The sequence below is a fragment of the Mya arenaria genome, chromosome 3, assembly GCF_026914265.1.
Source record: "Mya arenaria isolate MELC-2E11 chromosome 3, ASM2691426v1".
In the NCBI taxonomy this organism is placed as follows: domain Eukaryota; kingdom Metazoa; phylum Mollusca; class Bivalvia; order Myida; family Myidae; genus Mya; species Mya arenaria.
In genome coordinates, this window is record NC_069124.1 from 58,153,817 (window position 1) to 58,178,475 (window position 24,659).

The 24,659-nt window shown below is 34.7% G+C and overlaps 1 protein-coding gene across 1 annotated transcript; it reads right to left on the bottom strand.

Annotated features, from left to right (window-relative positions):
• Positions 1 to 4,385: 4,385 nt before the first annotated feature.
• LOC128228516 (pre-mRNA 3'-end-processing factor FIP1-like) lies at positions 4,386 to 24,593 on the bottom strand. Its single transcript, XM_052939862.1, has 16 exons — positions 24,503 to 24,593; positions 21,390 to 21,423; positions 20,947 to 20,986; positions 16,675 to 16,808; positions 16,490 to 16,545; positions 16,121 to 16,249; positions 13,309 to 13,433; positions 12,984 to 13,032; positions 12,269 to 12,416; positions 10,860 to 10,939; positions 9,981 to 10,040; positions 9,668 to 9,761; positions 8,045 to 8,098; positions 7,639 to 7,707; positions 6,877 to 6,999; positions 4,386 to 4,859 (listed from the first exon to the last, which is right to left on the bottom strand). Exons 1-16 carry the CDS (start codon positions 24,567 to 24,569, stop codon positions 4,730 to 4,732), a joined length of 1,392 nt encoding a protein of 463 aa, XP_052795822.1. The 5' UTR covers positions 24,570 to 24,593; the 3' UTR covers positions 4,386 to 4,729.
• Positions 24,594 to 24,659: the final 66 nt, after the last annotated feature.

A 24,659-nucleotide genomic window follows, 5' to 3' on the forward strand; every position in this document is an offset into this window, starting at 1 on the left:
GATTTCCCCTTTTTCATATACTTAAAATGTCCTTGAAAGTTTTCTGATGATGTTATAAACAAAGATAAAGGTGATTAGTGGAGAAAAGTTTTTTGGCCAGTGGTTTCTTAGAGGATTACTTTGGTCAAGAAAGTTTCTCTTTCTCGGTGTTGGGCAATATCTTCTTAAAATGAGCAGGATTAACTGGTAATACAGTAAAACTGGTCGTTCGTACATGTGGTTGTTCGAGAACTGGTAGTGAGTCGAGGTCGAACTTGATAAGAGCATTTGAGAAGATAATTGTTAGAAGTTGATGAAGAGACTTTTAACTGTGAGAAATGTAAATGAGTAATAAACATATGAATAAAGAACTACCATTTATAACAGTCCAACATGGGGATCTCCAAAAATAATTCCTTCTTATGATTCAACAGACAAGATTCGCAAATTATCAATCCTTGATTTTATAAAACTTAAATCTGACTAATGTCATAATATGCACTGTCATATTCCAATATTGCTTGTTGAAAGAGCTTTTTATGCCCCCGAAGGTGGGCATATTAAAATCGCACCGTCCGTCCGTGTGTCCGGCTCAATAACTCGTGTCCGGGCTGTAACTTTCCCTTGTATGGTCAGATTTTAAAATAACTTGCCACATGTGTTCCACATACCAAGAGGACGTGTCGCGTGCAAGACCCGTGTCCCTACCTCTAAGGCCAAGGTCACACTTAGTGTTTATTCACAATGGAGTGCTGCATATAAGGACATAGAGTATAGGTTGTATTGTCCGGGCCGTAACTTTCCCTTGTATGGACAGATTTTTAAATAACTTGCCACATGTGTTCCACATACCAAGACGACATGTCGCGTGCAAGACCCGTGTCCCTACCTCTAAGGTCAAGGTCACACTTAGTGTTTATTCACAATGGAGTGCTGCATATAAGGACATAGAGTATAGGTTGTATTGTCCGGGCCATAACTTTCCCTTGTATGGACAGATTTTAAAATAACTTGCCACATGTGTTCCACATACCAAGACGACGTGTCGCGTGTAAGACCCGTGTCCCTACCTCTAAGGTCAAGGTCACACTAAGTGTTTATTCACAATGGAGTGCTGCATATAAGGACATAGAGTATAGGTTGTCGTGTCCGGGACATAACTTTCCCTTGTATGGACAGATTTTAAAATAACTTGCCACATGTGTTCCACATACCAAGGCGACGTGTCGCATGCAAGACCCGTGTCCCTACCTCTAAGGTCAAGGTCACACTTAGGTGTTTATTCACAATGGAATGCAGCATATATAAGGACATAGAGTATAGGTTGTCGTGTCCGGGCTGTAACTTTCTCTTGTATGGACAGAAATTAAAATGACTTGCCACATGTGTTCGACATACCAAGACGACATGTCACGTGCAAGACCCATGTCCCTACCTCTAAGTTCAAGGTCAAACTTAGTGTTTATTCACAATGGAATGCTGCTTATAAGGACATAACAGTGTAGGTTGTCAAGTATGGGTGGTATTTTTTTTATGTTTAGAGACAATTCATCAATAACTTGCCATATGTATTTGACAAGTCAATAACTCGTGTCCGGGCTGTAACTTTCCCTTGTATGGACAGATTTTAAAATAACTTGCCACATGTGTTCCACATACCAAGACGACGTGTCGCGTGCAAGACCTGTGTCTCTACCTCTAAGGTCAAGGTCACACTTAGTGTTTATTCACAATGGAGTGCTGCATATAAGGAGATAGAGTATAGGTTGTATTGTCTGGGCCGTAACTTTCCCTTGTATGGACAGATTTTAAAATAACTTGCCACATGTGTTCCACATACCAAGCGACATGTTGCGTGCAAGACCCGTGTCCCTACCTCTAAGGTCAAGGTCACACTTAGTGTTTATTCACAATGGAGTGCTGCATATAAGGACATAGAGTATAGGTTGTCGTGTCCAGGCTGTAACTTTCCCTTGAATGGACAGTTTTTAAAATAACTTGCCATATGTGTTCCACATACCAAGGCGACGTGTCGCATGCAAGACCCGTGTCCCTACCTCTAAGGTCAAGGTCACACTTAGGTGTTTATTCACAATGGAATGCTGCATATATAAGGACATAGAGTATAGGTTGTCGTGTCCGGGCTGTAACTTTCTCTTGTATGGACAGAAATTAAAATGACTTGCCACATGTGTTCGACATACCAAGACGACATGTCACGTGCAAGACCCATGTCCCTACCTCTAAGTTCAAGGTCACACTTAGTGTTTATTCACAATGGAATGCTGCTTATAAGGACATAACAGTGTAGGTTGTCAAGTATGGGTGGTATTTTTTTATGTTTAGAGGCAATTCATCAATAACTTGCCATATGTATTTGACAAGTCAATAACTCGTGTCCGGGCTGTAACTTTCCCTTGTATGGACAGATTTTAAAATAACTTGCCACATGTGTTCCACATACCAAGACGACATGTCACGTGCAAGACCCATGTCCCTACCTCTAAGTTCAAGGTCACACTTAGTGTTTATTCACAATGGAATGCTGCTTATAAGGACATAACAGTGAAGGTTGTCAAGTATGGGTGGTATTTTTTTATGTTTAGAGGCAATTCATCAATAACTTGCCATATGTATTTGACAAGTAAAGGCAAGATCAACTTTTCATGTACTGACCTTGTTCATAGGTCAATGTCACATTCGGGGGCATTCGTCACATACTGTGACAGCTCTTGTTGTAGAATTAAACTTAGCCATTTATTGTTTTTTCTTTTACATTTTCAAGTTAGTATAGCCTTCAAACTTCTAAATGATTTCCACAACACAATACATAATCGGTGCTGAAATAAATAATTTGTATGGGAAGTTCAAACTTTGAAAATACATTGTTAGTATAACAGGCTGAAATGGAAACTTGGGTCTTTTGAAACATCGGTTCACTCGATATCATAGCTCCATCCCTGGCATCCTCGAGCGACCTTTATATAAATGATTTATTTCCTATTTAGTATTTATTCACGTTTTATTTTGTGTAGTGTATTTTATTTTTCATACGATATGTAAACATGTTTAGTTTATTGATAAATAAAAAAAGTACACGCATGTAAATAAAAAAAAATCAGATCGTCTTTTTGTCTTCTTATCTTTTCCGCAATTATATCCTTCATTACAAAACACCGCAGAAATTGTAGGTATTGCATTAAATCAAACAATGTAATGAAATAAAATTACAATCGACTATCAAATAATCAAAGCGTCATTTAACATGAAACCATCCTCGGCACCCAGTGTATTATAACCTATATAATATACACCCAGTGTATTATAACCTATATAATATACACCCAGTGTATTATAACCTATATAATATACACCCAGTGTATTATAACCTATATAATATACACCCAGTGTATTATAACCTATATAATATACACCCAGTGTATTATAACCTATATAATATACACCCAGTGTATTATAACCTATATATATTATATAGGTTATAATACACTGGGTGCCGAGGATGTAGGTTATATTACACTGGGTGCCGAGGATGACCTGAAACCTGCTGATAAATAACAAATTCTAAAGCACGTGGCAGTAACCAAGCAACCACCTCGGCCGAAGTGAACTCCTATCAAATTCGCGAGGTGTTTATGTGGTATTCATCATGAGTTTTATGACGTAAAATGAGTTGTTTAGCTTTGATTATAACATTATAAATTATTAAGACTGAGAAAGAATGAATGAAAAAGTGAAATTGCCATATGACGAATTCTAAATTAAGTGGACAATTATGTCAAATAACAGAAGGTGGGTGACATATAATAGGAAATTTACTTATTATGAAAACAATTTGATACAAGTATCCGGATAGTATTCGAATACTTGATACGAATATCCGGATACCGATTTGGTATCCGGTTTCCATCCCTAATTTTAATGCAAGGTGCATAATTGTAGCATACCTTAAAAGATTTATCTCATGACCAAACTTGGTCAAGACACTATGAAGAGTATGTCCACAAATACTGTCATTAAGTTTCATCATAATTGGGCAATGTATACTTAAGTTAATGTTTACGTCTTATTGGCGTAACTTTGGAGTCACTGAAGTGATTCACCCCGCCAGACTTGACAAAGACAGTGTTCCCACAAACACATCAGTTTCATCCTGATTGGATAATTAATGAGGAATTATCTTCACAAGGTTTTGCTGAAGCCGCCAAAGGTAAAACCTATGTCACCTTTTCTGGTGACACATAAATGGCATGCAGACATAAGTTTAGCCTTGACCTTCAGGGAGCCTGAACTACTTTTCAGTGTCTATATCTTCCTTTAAAGTATATTTCAATTGTTTTTACAATCAACATTGGTACTCTAAATCACTCTAAAGCATAAGTAAGACATTCTTGCATTCCCATTTATTTCAATATTCACTAACAAAAATTCTACAAGATCTTTGTTTTCAGTAACAAAATACAGTCTAACACTTGTGTGTGTTGTTTGTTTTTTCAGAATACAATTTTTGCACATTTAAATACACTTTAACATTATATGGGAAAAGAACCACACACATGCCTTTTTGCCTCTTTAGCAGTGAAATATTGCCACATTTTGAAAAAGGTCCTCTCACTGTCTATGCATTTGTTATATGCGCACAAAAAGTATTTTACATACATGCAGATGAACAGATGACAACGACATATTAGAGAAATGTGTGACACTAATTGATGAGACTAAAAATGTTCGTTCACGATCCAACATCATCCCCTTTATCAGCTGTGTCATCTTTATCTCGTTTGGAGCGCTTTGACTTCTTGTGTTTTGACGAGGAGGAGGATTTGTAATAATCTGAATCATCTGGCTCATCCTTGATTTTTCTGAAAAGGTATTGTATGAATATACACCACCTAGAGTGTACACAATGGATATTCACCACCTAGAGTGAACAAAATGGATATTCACCACCTAGAGTGAACACAATGGATATTCACCACCTAGAGTGAACAAAATGGATATTCACCACCTAGAGTGAACAAAATGGATATTCACCACCTAGAGTGAACAAAATGGATATTCACCACCTAGAGTGAACAAAATGGATATTCACCACCTAGAGTGAACACAATGGATATTCACCACCTAGAGTGAACACAATGGATATTCACCACCTAGAGTGAACACAATGGATATTCACCACCTAGAGTGAACACAATGGATATTCACCACCTAGAGTGAACACAATGGATATTCACCACCTAGAGTGAACACAATGGATATTCACCACCTAGAGTGAACACAATGGATATTCACCACCTAGAGTGAACACAATGGAAATACACCACCTAGAGTGAACAAAATGGATATACACCACCTAGAGTGAACAAAATGGATATTCACCACCTAGAGTGAACAAAATGGATATACACCACCTAGAGTGAACAAAATGGATATTCACCACCTAGAGTGAACAAAATGGATATTCACCACCTAGAGTGAACAAAATGGATATACACCACCTAGAGTGAACAAAATGGATATACACCACCTAGAGTGAACAAAATGGATATTCACCACCTAGAGTGAACAAAATGGATATTCACCACCTAGAGTGAACAAAATGGATATTCACCACCTAGAGTGAACAAAATGGATATACACCACCTAGAGTGAACAAAATGGATATTCACCACCTAGAGTGAACACAATGGAAATACACCACCTAGAGTGAACAAAATGGATATACACCACCTAGAGTGAACAAAATGGATATTCACCACCTAGAGTGAACAAAATGGATATACACCACCTAGAGTGAACAAAATGGATATTCACCACCTAGAGTGAACAAAATGGATAAAAATATACACCACCTAGAGTGAACAAAATGGATATTCACCACCTAGAGTGAACAAAATAGATATACACCACCAAGAGTGAACAAAATGGATATTCACCACCTAGAGTGAACACAATGGAAATTCACCACCTAGAGTGAACAAAATGGATATTCACCACCTAGAGTAAACAAAATGGATATTCACCACCTAGAGTGAACAAAATGGATATTCACCACCTAGAGTGAACAAAATGGATATTCACCACCTAGAGTGAACAAAATGGATATTCACCACCTAGAGTGAACAAAATGGATATTCACCACCTAGAGTGAACAAAATGGATATTCACCACCTAGAGTGAACAAAATGGAAATTCACCACCTAGAGTGAACAAAATGGATATTCACCACCTAGAGTGAACAAAATGGATATTCACCACCTAGAGTGAACAAAATGGAAATTCACCACCTAGAGTGAACAAAATGGATATTCACCACCTAGAGTGAACACAATGGAAATTCACCACCTAGAGTGAACAAAATGGATATTCACCACCTAGAGTGAACAAAATGGATATACACCACCTAGAGTGAACAAAATGGATATTCACCACCTAGAGTGAACAAAATGGATATTCACCACCTAGAGTGAACAAAATGGATATTCACCACCTAGAGTGAACAAAATGGATATTCACCACCTAGAGTGAACAAAATGGATATTCACCACCTAGAGTGAACAAAATGGATATTCACCACCTAGAGTGAACAAAATGGATATTCACCACCTAGAGTGAACAAAATGGATATTCACCACCTAGAGTGAACAAAATGGATAAAAATATACACCACCTAGAGTAAACAAAATCGATATTCACCACCTAGAGTGAACAAAATAGAATATACAACATCTTGATCATAATGAATTCACAGTATTGAACAAGATGTAGATGGTTCTTTTTGTTTAAAATGATTCAAAAAGCTAACATTTTAATGAATCATTCACAAAAACATGCGTTTTTGTCAACATGTCAAACAAAATTAATACTGCAAGGTACCTCTTTGATTTTTTATCATCCCTATCACGGTCCCTTTCTCGATAACGACGATCACGGTCTCGTGACCTTGACCTTGATCTTTCCCGTGACCTGTCACGATCCTTTCGATCTCTGTAGTAGTCCCTAGAAATACAATGTGACGTGATGAAACAAGAACTATTCCTGCGTTGAAAGTGAAACAACCTTACACACAATCAACAGAATGTATTTAGCAAAAAAATGTAACCACATTCAGATCCTACGTTTTTCTCTCTAGGTAAATTAAGGTCTAAACTCGTCAATTAATTTAGCCCGAGTGATTGAACTACTTGAATGAGTTATTTCATAGCAGATTTGTTAAGGTATCCTATGAACAACAAATGTGAATTTTGGATGCCTAGTGACCCCATATTGTTCTGGTATAATTTCGAAGGGTTTGAAAAGAAGATAAAATATGTACGGTACACAATATATCCATAAAAATATTACAAACATACATTTTTGGCCTTGAAAGTTTGCAAAGTAAATCATTCCAAGTCCAGTTTCGGATAAAAATTAAAAAAAACCATACAAACTGCCATAACTTAAGCTCCAATATATTTTCAGTCATTTCTTTTTGATAATACCTTTTCAAATGATACCATAATTATATGGAGTCAGCAGCCATTGACTTTTGACAAGCTAATATTACATCAGATACCATAACTAAGTTTCATCCTCAGCTTGAGCTCAAAATAATACATATTGTTATTTACTGCATGATAAAAATAAATCTTTGCTCACCTGTCGTAATCCCTGGATGTAGTGTAGTCTCGTGATCTCGAGCTGTATCTATAATCTTCACTTCCATCACTGGAAGCATTGAATATTTTATGGTTAACAAACAGCTATGCAGTTCTTTATGATGTTCAACTCTGACATACAATATAAATCTGAAAAGCTTTTTATTTTTCAACTTGGTCAATTTAAGTCTCTATAAGCAATATCTGATTCAAATCAGAACCAAGTGGACACCATAGCCCTATAAGTATATATATAAGTGGTAAAGAAGACGATGTATTTTGTACAAGTCTTAATAAATTATCTGTTCTGTTCAATTCTATGAAATGGTGAAATAAAGATATTAGTGACTGACCATTTGACTTTTGTGAATACCGGTAACAAAAATTCAAAAAGCCTGGAAGTTTACCTATCTCTGTCTCGTTCTCTTTCTCTGAACACGTCTCTTTCTCTGTCACGGTCTCTGTGAAAAAACAGTGAAATGCATGCTAGGTGTATATAATGAGGGAAGCTGTTTTGATGCATAAATATAATTATTGGTCAACATTAATAACTGTCAACAGCAAGTAGAAAACTATATATAGATATAAAACATGTACAGTTTAGTTATCCAGTTGAATAGTTTTATGCTATATTCGGAACACGTCAACTACTATTGATAATATATATATATATATATATATAAATTTATTTTTCTCTTTTACAGTACTAGAGTAGGTACAATGTTAATATTTTCTGCAAGTTTCTCCTGTTTGCAGACAACCAGAAAGCATTGCCAGAAACTTGTGTTCAAGCGTTGTCATTTTTAACTACCGTATTATATCATGCATAGGACGCACTTTTTTACCCCCAATTCTCGTCTTAAAAATTGCCTGCGTCCTTTCTATGCTATTAGAATTTCATCTGTTTTTTTCCAAGTCCATTTCAGGTCGAAAATATCGGACCGGGGAAGAACGCGGTAATAGTAAGTATCTGTACTGCGTCACCGAAAAGAACAACTGACATAGGTAAAATCACGCAAGTTAACACACGCAGAAATATATTGAATGTTTACTTTAAAATGATTTATTGAGAAATAAATTGAAAAAAACATGAGTGTTTACTTTTTATAAAAGGGACGCTACTCACAAAAACTCGATGTGAGTCAGCACTTTAACTGGATTGAGTTATAACGGTAACGGAAATCGGGAAAGGAGGTAAATATCAATTAATCGTTGTTTATGATTTTAATGTTTCGATATTTTACAAAACATTTTGTATGTAACTGTTTTAAAAAATTGATAAAGGAATGTGCATAACGCAAAGTAGCATTATTGTCACTATCAAATCTTTTCAAATGTGCGAAGGTGTGAAAAACACCCGCTGTCTGTCATTAGAAAAACATCAATAGAACAAACTATTGTGATGGTAATACCTTATGGTTGTTTGTTCGCACTTTACCCGATGTTGCCTTCCGCTGGCAAGGCTAATTACGGACACTTAATTATGCCGACATGCTTTAATCCGCACAGCGACAAGCCTTATCAAAACAATCATCAGTTTTGACAACACACAGTTTTGTTGCGATTGCAACGGTTGCAACGGTTGACTGTCATTCAGAAAGCATGTCGAGACTATTGCAACGGTTGCAACGGTTGACTGTCAGTCGGGACTATTACGGCATTTGTATAAGTCCTATAATATGCGTAAATGTTCTCAAAATGTCAAGACATATATCATTGTTGTGTACGCTAAATTACCAAAATACGACGATAATTATCGAAATACACAAGACAGTTATCAAAATATGCCTTATATACAATTTTTTGTTTGTTTTTTACTTCAATATATATGTTATAAATACTTGACCAACCTCAATTTTTCGGCTCCGATTTTGACATTTTTCCGCTGCGTCCTATCTTATATATTAAGGGGTTTTACCCGTTTTCTCAACTATTTTTTTGCCTGCGTCCTATCTATGCTAGCGTCCTATACATGATATAATACGGTATTACAATTTGGACAATTTGTGCAGTGTTGAAACAACTTTTACCTTGTATCGTAGGATTTATTAGAGTCTGAATATGTTGGCTGAGTCTGTGTCACATCAAAAGAGGCAACTGGAGGTGGCAAATGTGCAAAAAATGCTGAAAAGACAGAAATCAGAAATATTTAGAGTGGAAAATTATTATATCCAAGGTTACAAAGACAAGCTTATTTTTTGTAATAATAAAATAAAAGCTAACATCTAAAGTGATCGATAAAAACCTGCTTTTCTGTATTAAATTTCGTCCAAATAGATAAAAAAACACACACTTACATGAGTCACATAGTGATAACTTGTATACAAAGTTTGTATAACTTACTTGGTGGTGGCTGATTGAACATGTTGGGTGGAGGTAAGGGCATTCCCGGAGGTGGAACAGCTAAAACAGAACCAATCAAGTATTCAAATACATATTATAATATTATTAAAATTCAAAAGTAAAACAGGAAAACAAAAGCTGTTAAAGGATTGATGAATACAACCACTCGAAGCCTGGATAAAGAAATTGTAAACTATTTTTGGTAAACAAAGTCAAACTTGACCTGCATTTCATAGTGTTAAACCTGTGTACCAAGTTTTCAAAAACCATGGTACCTGACATGAATAACAGAGCACTGTTTTTTTGTTGATGTTTTTTGGTCGAAAGGGGACATAACTCATGAGTGGTTTGTAATAAAAGTTTAACTTAACCACTATTTCATGATGTAAAACATCTGAGCTGAAAATTATTTTAATCTATTAAATCCATTTACTCTTTCAGGAGTTATTGTCTGGACTCAATTTAACCTCTATTTAATGGTGTTTAACATGTAAACTGAAATACAAAAATCCTTCAACCCTTTCATAGAGTTATTGCCCAGACACCATAGTTGAATAGGTGCCATAACTCCTTCCAAAGTTGGAAGTGTGTAAACAAAGTTATGACTTTCCATCCAGACAAACCCAAAAGTCCAGCAACAAGCGCACTCCCAAGTACCCCCTCCCCCACAGCATACTTTTGTGGTGGTATAATTATTTTCAAGATGCACTAAGATGGTATGATTTTAGGTTGATTAGCGCTAATATGGCATTCTAGTTTTCCATGTCTTATGTCATTAACCAACTAAAACAAGAATTATTTTTTCGTTAAGGCATACATGTAATTCTAGCATTCTAAATGTCCAAATGAATGATCATTTGATTTGGTAGTTAGTCTTACTTGGTGAAAAGCCAGGAGGCATGGGAGGTAACCCTGGAGGGGGCATGCTGAAGTCGGGAAAACCAGGTGGGGGCTTCGAGCTGCAATAAATCATTAACCATATTAATAATAGTCAACTTATTCAATAACTTATTCAAACATTCAATAACTTATTCAAACAAATAATCTTGTCAACAAAAAGTGAACAGTTTTCAAAAGCAAAAATGATGAATTTTTTTTTCTGATTAGTGCTTTTTAAATTAACCACAACATTTATGTCCAAAACTTCTTACTGTTGATATCTTTAAATTTAAAATTTTATCACAAATACAATTTCTTTACAGAGAATTTGAAGCACAAAACATTGTACACAATTTTATTATATGCCTATCAAATTCCTTTTCCATATCCAACAGTGAAAATACAGCACGCCATATTGTAAAATCTGTATCATGATACTGTCGTTTTCTGATTCCGTATCATGCGAGTACCATTTGTTATCTCGGAACTATTTTTGCGTTGCTAAATATAGCTTGACCAAAAAAACTGCTAAAACCTGTCAACTTTTAAATAATCTAACTTGATCACGCTCCAGAAGCATGTAAATATTCAGGAACATGGTTCTCATGTTATTTAAAGAGCCATGAGGATAACACAAAGTAGGGAACCCTTCCAATCTATCTAGACTTCAGTGAACAAGTTGTTTGCCATTTCGAAGTCCATAAATTGTTGCATTTTCCATGTTAATTATCATAAATATGAGCATCTCGCACACACAAAGAAGAAGGCGCATTTGCATCATCGATAGAAATAGCGACTGACTAACAAACTTCCCTCTGTTCTGCATATTATGATCGTCAAAAAATCCCATGAATATTTACTTTGTTAAAAACGGTTGCATTACGTCTACAGGTCATGACGATTATTGTATAATACGAAAAATAAGTACTGTTTTTTGTTGTTGTAGTTTTTTGGTGCTGTGACATTTAATGATTGTTTTCGTATTAGTAATTTGTTAATTCTGCTAAAACACAAAATATTTTGTACTTATTTTGCTCAATAAAGTGAATTCTGTAACTTCTGGCTTCGTTTCGCTGTAGTAGCCTCCCTTGACTCCATTACACAAAACTTTCACACATTCGAATTTATACGCGCATTTGACAGATGGTGCTAAATTAAAATCAAATTGAAACCAAAAAATAAAAAGGGATAAGTGAGGCATTTATGTAATAATAAATAAAATGATTTTCTGGTGACCTGCATCACGTCTCGTTTGGTGAGTAAACATGTATCCGTCTCGATGTTTTACACACCGAACTCGATGTGATACAGGTCACAAGAAAAGTGTCCTATCATAATATCCCCTATGTACATGTATAAATTATCTTTACCAATCACAATACACTAAAGACACAACTTTCTGAACTTACACGTCACTACTGATGGTGCCGATCTGTTGTACATTTTCTACAGTTTCCTCTACAGGTCTCCGCGATGCTGCAGTTGAGCCCAACACTGCAATGGTCCCTATGGGCTGGGGAGTGCTCATGAAGGACGGCTTTGTATTCATTTTCTGGCCTAATGAATCAGGAAAAAACAGACAACTAGATTATCTGCATAAATAGAAACACTCCAAATTCTAATTTGTATAATGAGTCCATGGAGCATTTGAAACAATGAGTGCAAAGCTAAAATCAAGGTGTCCAGAGGAAAGGCTAAAGAATGCTTATTATTTGCTACACATTCAGTCAATCTAGTAATGCCACCCTGTTTCATTTTTCTTGGCATTTCATTCATAGGAGAACACCCTACAACTTGGAAACAATATCAACATCCCTTTAAAGTGTAAAACAATGATAAAGTGCTCTGAGAAAGTCTCATTTCAGGACGAAAAATTTTCTTAATTGTAAATGTAACAGCCCCTACTGTATATAAGTTATCAAAATTAGTCTTTTGGTTGAACAAGCCCGAATTTTGATATAAGCGCTTGCCTTCAAGTACAATCAGTAAGCCTGCTATATCAAGCCTGTTAAGCATTTTACTAGTGCAGGGCTTGTGCTAAATTTGACCACCTCTAAATGTATATCATAGATTTAACTTTCATGGGTTTTTAAGTTATCCATTATTCGGTTAGATCAACCTTACCAACATCCATTTCTGTTTTCACCAGTGTAGACGGTGTGTGTAAACCAGCCTGAAAAAGTAAGAGCAGAAAATAACCCTAAAATATCACAGTTCATAACTTGACAATCTAATATCCCTTTAAAGAAATATTTGACTCCACTCTTTTATTGCCTTTTAAGGCCATTATCAGTATTATTTAACTTTTTTTCTATGCACTCAGTATTTCTTTGTACATATTCATAAGTATTGATTGATTATGATTGATTATAACATTTTATTTTTCCAATGATGAATTTATTCTAGTATCTGAACCAAATTTCCATCACTAATAAAACCCATGTCTTACATAAGCCTGGAATGCCTTTGGTATAGGGACACCATTTTCTATTCTCAGTCTGTTTTGCTTCTGACAATATCTTCTCCATGTGTCCTCATTGAAGCCATAGTTGAAATAGTCTGTGATGTCAGCTCCTGTAAACAAAGAGTAGGGTCTTGAATCTAAGAAAAACAACACTACATATGGCTGGATCCCTGTACCAGACACTGTACTACCTTAAAGCAATCATAAGTTATTGTTGTTCTGCAGCAGTAAAAATCATATTGCAATTTGAAGGAAATAGAATTTCAAGCACCAAATTGTCCATACCAGCTGGAGAGTAGATCTGGGACACTTTTTTAAAGTTTTTTAAGATACCTTCTACATTTATTCAGGTATTGGATAGATCTTTTTAAACAGTAAACTTCAACTCTTCTTAGAAATAAATATATAAAATAAGCTGAAATGAAATAATATATATTTGTTTTCTATGATTCCGAAATAAGTTTACAAACGGTTAAATTCAAGTCTGACTGTAGCAGTTTCTAAAAATGATGTCATGAATTAACAAGAGCTGTCACAGAGACAGCGCGCTCTACTATTCCACCGCTTTTCAGTGTAAGGATTAACTTAAAAGTGGTTACATGCAAAACCTTAACCAGAATTTCTATGTGGAATAAAAAAGGGGCCATTTTTTTAATCTAATGCAAACTAGAGTTATCTTACTTGGTTATTTAAGTAGATTAAATGGTTGAGTACTATTTTATAAAGTCTCAATGCAATACATCCAGTAGTTGCTGAGATATTAACCTATGTGTGCTTACACGCAAAACCTTAACCAGAATTTCTAAGTCAAATAATAAAGGCCCATAATTTGCATTATATTCAAAAAAGGGTTACTTCATTAATTTAGTAGGTTATATAGTTGGGAGTACATGTATGTAAAGTTTCAATGCAATACATGATATATTTGCTGAGATATTGACTTAAATGTGGTAACATGCAAAACCTTAACCAGAATTTCTAAGTCAAATAAAAAAGGGGCCATTATTTGATTATAATTCAAACTAGAGTTATCTAACTTGGTTAATTAAGTAGGCCTGATGGTTGAGTAACATTGTATAAAGTCTCAATGCAATACCTCAAGTAGTTGCTGAGATTTTAACCTATGTGTGCTTGCATGCAAAACCTGAACCGGAATTTCTATGTCGAATAATAAAGGGCAATTATTTGCATTAAATGCAAACTAGAGTTATCTAACTTGGTTAATTAAGTAGGTTGGATGGTTGACTACCATTGTATTGAGTCTCAATGCAATACCTCAAGCAGTTGCTGAGATTTTATCCTATGTGTGCTTGCACGCAAAACCTTAACCGGAATTTCTATGTCAAATAATAAAGGGCAATTATTTGCATTAAATGCAAACTAGAGTTATCTAAACTGGTAAATGAAGTAGGTTGGATGGTTGAGTACCACTGTATCGAGTCTCAATGCAATACATCAAGTAGTTGCTGAGATATTAACCAATGTGTGCTTGCACGCAAAACCTTAACCAGAATTTCTAAGTCGCATAATAAAAGGCAATTATTTTCATAAAATGCAAACTAGAGTTATTTAACTTGGTTAATTAAGTAGGTTGAATGGTTGAGTACCACTGTATCAAGTCTCAATGCAATACCTCAAGTAGTTGCTGAGATATTAACCTATGTGTGCTTGCACGCAAAACCTTAACCAGAATTTCTAAGTCGAATAATAAAGGGCAATTATTTGCATTAAATGGAAACTAGAGTTATCTAAACTGGTCAATTAAGTAGGTTGGATGGTTGAGTACCACTGTATCGAGTCTCAGTGCAATACCTCAAGTAGTTGCTGAGATATTAACCAATGTGTGCTTGCACGCAAAACCTTAACCAGAATTTCTAAGTCGAATTATAAAGGGCAATTATTTGCATAATGTGAAAACGAGAGTTATCTAACTTGGTTAATTAAGTAGGTTGGATGGTTGACTACCATTGTTTTGAGTCTCAATGCAATACCTCAAGCAGTTGCTGAGATATTAACCTATGTGTGCTTGCACGCAAAACCTTAAGCAAGGGGTGACGCCGACGCAGACGCCGACGCTTTGGTGAGTAGAATAGCTCTCCTTATTCTTTGAATAGGCGAACTAAAAATAATATATATGTTTAATATAATATTGAAATAATTGAAGAATGAATTGTAAATTTCAAGCCTCCCATTGCCATTAAAAAGAAAAATCTGCAGACAATATGGCTCCATTATAAACATGTCCAAAAATGATGTTCCATGATGTCAAAATCAACCTTTTCTTTTCTGCTAAGCATACACAACAATGCTAGGAAATATGATTGACTTTCAACACACACTTGATTAGATATGTTTCTGTTAAAAAATAATCGAGGCAGTCAGAGATTTACTCCCTTCCGATATCAATTCCCCTACAAGTAGCTTCACAGCTTTGAATTTGTGGATTGAATTTAACAAAAATTTCTCTAACAATCATAAGTGCATTACAACAAAATCAATCTTGGCCCACTGTTTTTGTTTCGGTAAATGTGGTGTCATTTTTAGACTTTTAAAGGAATTCAGGATAAACCTAGTTTAAGTGATACAAGTATTTAGGCAAAATGAAACATGATACTTAAACCTGTTTGGCTTAAAATGATAATTAGATAATTTGGGCCGCTTATTTTATATTTCACTACATTATAAATTCACAATCTCATAATTCACAAAGTTTAAACCCTTTCAAATATACAATTACTACACATTGTCATTATCAATATCTTATATTTACTGAAGGATTAACACCACAATTGCTTACCTGGTTTTCTCCAGGGCTTGTCTTCCTCCCGTAATGAGTCGAGAGAGAACTCATACAGGGGGATGCCATTCACCTGCCCCTCCCCCTCAACATCCACACCCTTTGCCCCCGGAGCAGTGCCCTTCTGACCTGACCGCGGAAAAGAGAAGAGGTTAAAGATATGAATAAAACAATATAAATACTTATCAAACGATTTTCTTCGAAATTTTCTTGTAAAATGAACATTAATGTAAGGTCACATCAAGTTTATCTAGACATATCTAAAGTAATAACCAAAGGACATAATGTTTAAAACAATTATTTTACATTAATGATCAAACACTCAATTTATACAGTAATTAATAATTTCTCATATATCAATTGACTAACCTGAAACAACCGGCTGTTTCTGATATGTCCCACCTGGCTTAAACAATGTGCTGGCACTGAAAAATTAAAATGTTTATTAGTTCTTGTATGAAATGGATATAGGGCATAAAAAGCAACAATAAGAAGATGTGTATCTTAAAACAGACAAAATACAAAAACAAAAATTTACATAATCCAATTCATACCTGGAGACTTGGAAAGCCTTGATGTCTCCAATGGTGACCTGTACATCATCATCATCATCATCATCATCATCATCATCAGAATCATCGTCATCATCCTTTTCCTGGGTCTGGGACTGAGATGCTGGCTCACTGCTCTATTTAAAGTGATGAAATATACGCTGCTAATAGGGTTAGACACTAACATTTTTCACAAGGTAGTCCCTCGGACTACTGGATCCGAAATCTGGTTAGTCCAGCAAAAATTCTGGTAGTGCAAAAAAATGCAAGCCTGCAACGGATTCCTTCAGTGTTTTGTGAGACTTAGCCTCCTTTGTCAGTATAACCCTTTGATTGGTCATGATTTTCATCTGTCTCAATCTTAAAATTTCCACATTCATCAAAACAACTTTTTGACCTTTAAATTTAATTTTAAAACCTAAAAAATGCTAAAAACCATGCTAAAATACCTCAAATTAAAAATCTAAAAACAATGCTAAAATACCCCATAATCTGTCACTTCCAGGAAAATGTTGCAATAAATCACTTGACACTAAAACACCTCGACTGAGATCGTTGCTAAGTTATAGCACAAATGACAGACATCCTACTGATAAGCAATATTTGATTATTGGCATCCTACTATTCAGTATTCTTTGTCAATCTAAACGACATATCATATAATGCTTAAAAAACATGATGAAATTCAGAAAGTGTTATTAATTATTTTTTATATGGGAGTAAGATAACAATTAACATGACGCTGCCTGTCAGTCAAACTGACTGATCAATACGGTACCCGACTGACCAATCAGCGTCCAGATTAGGCAGGGCTTATCAGTTGCCGTTGCTATCCACCATGACCTCCGGCAATCCTCTCATATCAACAGTAGTGTAATTACGCTGTTAAATATGTTTAACACAAATTATGTCTCATAATTGAGTGATAGTAAAGACAGTTTAAGAAATCGGAAATACTGACATTTTCCCTTCATGCTTCTAAAATTATAATTGATAACAAGGGACTGCTTAGTAGACTAATTCAATTCTCAAAATGTCTTAATGTAAACGTAAATAATATACGTATATTTCCGTTTTAATAGCCTTAAAATAAGAAATATCATTATGAGAATTAGTGTACAATATTGATGATATCTTGCAATTTAGTTTGATTTGGAAATTTGTCTCCTTATTGTGCGAAAAGTTTTAAATCCGAAGCATATACATTTGCTTTTAAGTTTGTTTGACATATTAGTGAAAAAGACACCTCAATTTATGTGAGTTACATTTTTTATTAAATTTAATTCAATATCCGATATATAGCTTAAGGTCACAAAAAGTATATACGTATAGATTAAACAAAATCATATTTTTAAATGACGCAAATCAAAGTAAAAACCTTTGCATTTATAATGACTATGGTCGTTTCAAAATTTCTATGCTGATTGTTAGAACAGTTTTGCATTTCATTTAACACGGAAATTTATTCATTGAGAGAAACAATAAGGTAGTTATATCAATAATGATAATAATGCATTACCCTTGTATAAAACAGGTGATACTGAATCGAGAAAGGAAGAAAAACAGCGAAATCCATTGAGTTTTGACAATGGATCTATACAAACTTCTGTTTTTGTTGATTTTCGGATAGGAAATTAATACATGTTTTGTTTCCCTTTATTTGAGTTTTAAAATAGAGACTGTTATTGTACTGTAACAAAATTCCGATGTTATTTAGAAATAAATTATTTTAAAGTCTAGACATTTTTTTACCTGAATTATACATTGCATACAATTAATAATAATGAAATTATTTAATGTTATACTATATATATATATGCTTTTATTGCTATGTTTTACCATGTTCCATGCATTTTTTATCTGATTGTCATTGATAACTTTTGTATTATTATCGTCTGCTTCTGGGTATTTGTCAGAGGTCTCTAATGAAGAGGTCATGTGACACTGTAGGTGTAGCCTTATCGCTATCGGCGTGGTGTTAATTGTTATTGGCCCTAGCTTCAATGTATAAAATGTTACGACATTTTGGCGCGAAAACTAACGCACACAATTCTGTCGTCGTCTGCACTTACACTGCATTATACCTGTTTTGGCAGTATGATTAATTTATCAGCTGCGCTTCTAAAAGCCAGTTTAAAAGATTTCATAAGCCAGACATAATGCTCCTTCTGTTTGCTTTATATAAACACCGACATTTGGCAATACCCTAAACCATAATAACCATGACGTATTTTCAGAAAATCTAAAAATAGTAACAACCGTCAAGTGCTTGTCTACATCGCATCTTTCATTGTTTTTGACTGAAAATGCAAGGGATTTAGAAATTCTGCCACTTGGACCCAAATCTACCTCGCTGACATTGGCAGAGGTGCACATGTCTGACGATTAAAACACACCATAGAGTGCGAAAATGGTTTTTCCCTTTCTAAATAAAGACATTCTACTGACTGGTTTAAACATTGATCGAAAGGCTATACGAAATGCGCGCGAAATTCGGTTAACAGTCCACGTTGTCCGGAACTGCTCGGCCATCTTCGGCAAGCTTTACAATGAGTGTTTACCGTGATAATCGGCTTCTTGACATCACGTTTTACGCAAGTAAGATTTTATGCTCAATTAACTGATGTGATATTTACTTTCTTCTTGTAGTCCGACGGACTATTGACTTAAAATGTCTTGTAGTCCGATCAAAAATCTGGTAGTCTCGGACTACCGGACTACCGTTAGTGTCGAACCCTGCTGCTAAGTAAAAATCCTTGTAATAATTATATTTATAACAACAAGAGCTGTCACAGAGACAGCATGCTCGACTATTCCGCCTTTTTTCAGTGTAAGGATTGAAAAAAAATTGCAAAACATGCATGAACCACTGCTAGATTAGATTTCAATGCAATACATGATGTGCTGAGATATTAACATAAATGTGGATACATGCAAAATTTTAACCAGAATTTCTAAGTCTAATTATAAAGGGCTATTATTTGCAAAATACAGTTATCTTACTAGGTTATTCAAGTAGGTTGGGTGGTTAAATACCATTGTATAAAGTCTCAATGCAATACATCAAGTAGTTGTTGAGATATTATCCTATGTGTGCTAACATGCAAGACGTTAACCAAAATTTCTAAGTCGCATAATAAAGGGGCAAAAATTATGAAAGATAGAGTTATCTTACTCGATTAAATGAGAAGGTTAAATGGTTGGGAGCCTGTGAGTATATTTTTAATGCAATACATGATATATTTGCTGAGATATTGACTTAAATGAGGTTACATGCAAAACCTTAACCAGAATTTCTATGTCGAATAAAAAAGGGGCCATTATTTGATAATAATTCAAACTAGAGTTATCTAATTTGGTTAATTAAGTAGGCCTGATGGTTGAGTACCATTGTATAAAGTCTCAATGCAATACCTCAGGTAGTTGCTGAGATTTTAACCTATGTGTGCTTGCACGCAAAACCTTAACCAGAATTTCTAAGTCAAATAATAAAGGGCAATTATTTGCATTAAATGCAATTCTTGTTATCTTAGTTGGTTAATTAAGTAGGTTGGATGGTTGAGTACCATTGTATAAAGTCTCAATGCAATACCTCAAGTAGTTGCTGAGATTTTAACCTATGTGTGCTTGCACACAAAACCTTAACCAGAATTTCTAAGTCGAATAATAAAGGGCAATTATTTGCATTAAATGCAATTTATTGTTATCTTACTTGGTTTATTAAGTAGGTTGGATGGTTGTGTACCATTGTATAAAGTCTCAAGGCAATACCTCAAGTTGTTGCTAAGATATAAACCTGTGTATGCGTGCACGCAAAACCTTAACCAGAATATTAAAGTCAAATAATAAAGGGCAATTATTTGCACTTAATGCAAACTAAAGTTATCCAACTTTGTTAATTAAGTATGTTAGATGGTTGAGTACCATTGTATGAAGTCTCAATGCAATACATCAAGTAGTTGCTGAGATATTAACCTAAGTGTGGTTACTTGCAAAACCATAACCAAGGTGTGACATCGACGCCAGGGTGAGTAACATAGCTTTCCTCTTTGAATAGTCAAGCAAAAAATATATTATCAGAGTTAAACTTTATTACTGTGAAAGATGTGTTACCAAAATTTGGACTTATAGAAGACATTACATATGTTCTGGTTTATTTAGAACAATAATGTCTTTCTACTTTTAATAGCTGATTTTAAATATACAGTAGATGCAATAGGCTGTCTTGTGTAAACTCACTACCTTCCTAATTAAACCCAAATTATAATAACTTACCATCTCCCCATCCTCCTTCTCAGGCCTGGCTACTGGCTCACTGCAAATCAAACAGTGCATTTGAAGGGGAACAGCTTGTTATTCAACGTTAATTTGATAAAAAAATCAGTCCTGAGGGCTTTAAAAAAGCGTGTGCTGATAAATATCATGCATTTAATGTTTACATGGACACTGGTTTGTTAATAAATAATTTAATTAAATGGATTTTATAACACTCCTTAAGGCATACTCATTAACCAGTGACAGCCAGCACTAATACTAGTAATAGCTACAGCACAAATTTAACAGTTCATATCCACAGAAGCCTGCATAAAATGTCCATCTGGGCAAATATCTTTAACCCAATCAATCACTTTATTTATCAATTTTTTTTTTATTAAGAACTACACTTCAAAATGTCCAAACCTAACTTATTATCAATGCAAAGAACCTAATTACACTACCTTGTCCCGGGAGCAGCTGGTTCTTTGTTTTCACCTGCAAGAAAGATTTAATGAAAAAATCTCTTCTAGTATTCTAGCAGTATTAACACTATTCTTAAAAAGGTACTCAGAAACTCTGGACCAGAAGCCTGGGGTCTAAGAATTGTTCCCTGGTTGGAGCAAATTTGAAAACACCTTGAAATAGAGCTTGGGGCTAGAGGACCTCTAAAACCTATGGTGAACAGTGGAAGCTCCAGACATTGCAAACAGATGCAAACATCTTTCCTGATAATAAATAATGCCATCATTACTTTTCCTTCAATTAAAAGCATTGGCTCCATTGTCTTGTTCACTGCCTCAATCAAAAAATGGCAATGCCCCTGTCAATATTTTCTGTATCTCCAGGCAGTGCAGTGATTTTTAGATTTTTTTTCTAAACTGCCTGATTTTTTTCTGACTTTATGATAATACAAAGTTGATATAATAGCAAATATAAATGTTTTGACTTTCATGCACAAACTCTACTGTATAAGAGCCGATCTTGTAGAGATCTTGTTACGGTTTCAAGAATCATTCAATAAACTGTCTGTTATAAATTGTGAACATATTTAATCTTGTAAAAATTGACCACTTGTTCAGGGGAAATAAGACCAGGAACAAGAGCTGTCACAGAGACAGCGCGCTTGACTATTCCGCCGCTTTTCAGTGTAAGGATTGAAAAGTTTTGGCGAAACATGCATGGATCACTGTTAAATTAGATTTCAATGCAATACATGATGTGCTGAGATATTAACATAAATGTGGATACATGCAAAATTTTAACCAGATTTTTTAAGTGTAATAATAAAGGGCCATTATTTGCAAAAAACAGTTATCTAACTTGGTTATTCAATAAGGTTGGGTGGATGAATACCATTGTATAAAGTCTCAATGCATCAAGTAGTTGCTGAGATATTATCCTATGTGTGCTTACATGCAAGACCTTAACCAGAATTTCTAAGTCGCATAATAAAGGGACAAAAATTATACCATATGAAAGATAGAGTTATCTTACTTGATTAAATAAGAAGATTAAATGGTTGGGAGCCTGTGTGTAAAGTTTCAATGCAATACATAATGTATTCGCTGAGGTATTGACTTAATAGTGGTTACATGCAAAACCTTAACCAGAATTTCTATGTCGAATAAAAAAGGGGCCATTTTTTTAATTTAATGCAAACTAGAGTTATCTTACTTGGTTGTTTAAGTAGATTGGATGGTTGAGTACCACTTATAAAGTCTCAATGCAATACATTCAGTAGTTGCTGAGATATTTACCTATGTGTGCTTACATGCAAAACCCTAACCAGAATTTCTAAGTCAAATAATAAAGGCCCATAATTTGCATTATATTCAAAAAAGTGTTACCTAACTTCATAAATTTAGTAAGTTATATAGTTGGGAATACATATCTAAAGTTTCAATGCAATACATGATATCTTTGCTGAGATATTGACTTAAATGTGGTTACATGCAAAACCATAACCAGAATTTCTAAGTCGAATAATAAAGGGCAATTATTTTGCATTAAATGCAAACTAGAGTTATCTAACTTGATTAATTTAGAAGGTTGGATGGTTGTGTACCATTGTATAAAGTCTCAATGCAATACCTCAAGTAATTGCTGAGATATTAACCAATGTGTGCTTGCACGCAAAACCTTAACCAGAATTTCTAAGTCAAATAATAAAGGGCAATTATTTGCATTAAATGCAAACTAGAGTTATCTAACTTGGTTAATTAAGTAGGTTGGATGGTTGAGTACCATTGTATCAAGTCTCAATGCAATACCTCAAGCAGTTGCTGAGGTATTAACCTATGTGTACATGCACGCAAAACCTTAACCAGAATTTCTAAGTCAAATAATAAAGGCCTATTATTTGCATTAAATGCAAACTAGAGTTATCTAACTTGGTTAATTAAGTAGGTTGGATGGTTGAGTACCATTGTATCAAGTCTCAATGCAATACCTCAAGTAGTTGCTGAGATATTAACTTGCACGCAAAACCTTAACCAAGGGGTGACGCCAACGCCAACGCCGACACTTGGGTGCGTAGTATAGCTCTCCTTATTCTTCGAATAGTCGAGCTAAAAATCACAGTAGAGTCATTTTTGATGTGACAGCAAGTGTTTTTGTACATCATACTTATTAATGTGTTTTCTACAACGCAATTCTCATGTCGGTTGTGTTTTCCATCAAATTCAACATTGCCATCGCCATTTGTTGTAACTTTAAATGTCATAATTAATGATGCTCTTTCACTAATGGTGGATTCATATTCTAGTGGTTCAACACTTCTCTGTCAATCCAGGGATTGCAGGTTTATTGACCCAGCCTAGGTGGCCAATGCACATATATGACAGTAAGAGTCGACCGATTCTATCATGATTTTTTTTTCATCCTTGTGTTTATAGGTGTCTGTCACTTTTTCTATGACTCATCCATTTCTTTCATTTGTATGTAGTAATGTATTGTGCTGCAATGATCTTTTAAAATCATTAATGCCAGCATCACAATTGCACACTTTTAAACAGACGTGTTCCTTGTGTGTCCCATGCTTGTATCAGGTAGTTCTAAAATGGTTAATTTCTCAACATGGCCTTACCCCACATTCTCCCTTTTAAAATAAAGATATTTCCACAATTTAAAATAATAATCCTACCAAGATTTAGAAAAAGAGGAAAATTGACATGTTCATAAAAACCTTTATCGCGGTCAATGTGAATAAAAATATTACAAAAAAATCAAATCTAACAACTTGACAAAGGCTAATATAAAACACTGACTTGCATTACGCCATTAGTTTAGACAAAAATATTATACTTGAAAACCGGATTATTTTCTTTTCTGCTTTCAGTTTGAATGTATGAATGAATTCAAACAAACTTTATCAACATTCATGTTTGCAATGCTTCATTAAAATATCAGAGCATAGAGCCTTGACAACATTTGTTGAATTTCTGAAATGTTATTTTTTTACACCACGAAATTATGTGACATTCTTGTTTAATTATTTGTTGCCGTGCAATTGCACAAGCCCAAATATGCAAAATTAAAAAAAACTATGGGTTTGCATATAAAACTATCTTTCTACCTCCATACAGCCATTCCTCGTCATCTTCTGTGACACCCGGCGGTCTAGCCGCTGTTGTCGTCGCCATTTTAGTTTATTTAAACGTTTGTTTCGAACTCGTCATATTTGTTTTTAACAACTACATAAATCTATCATTATCTCCAGTGTATTATATACT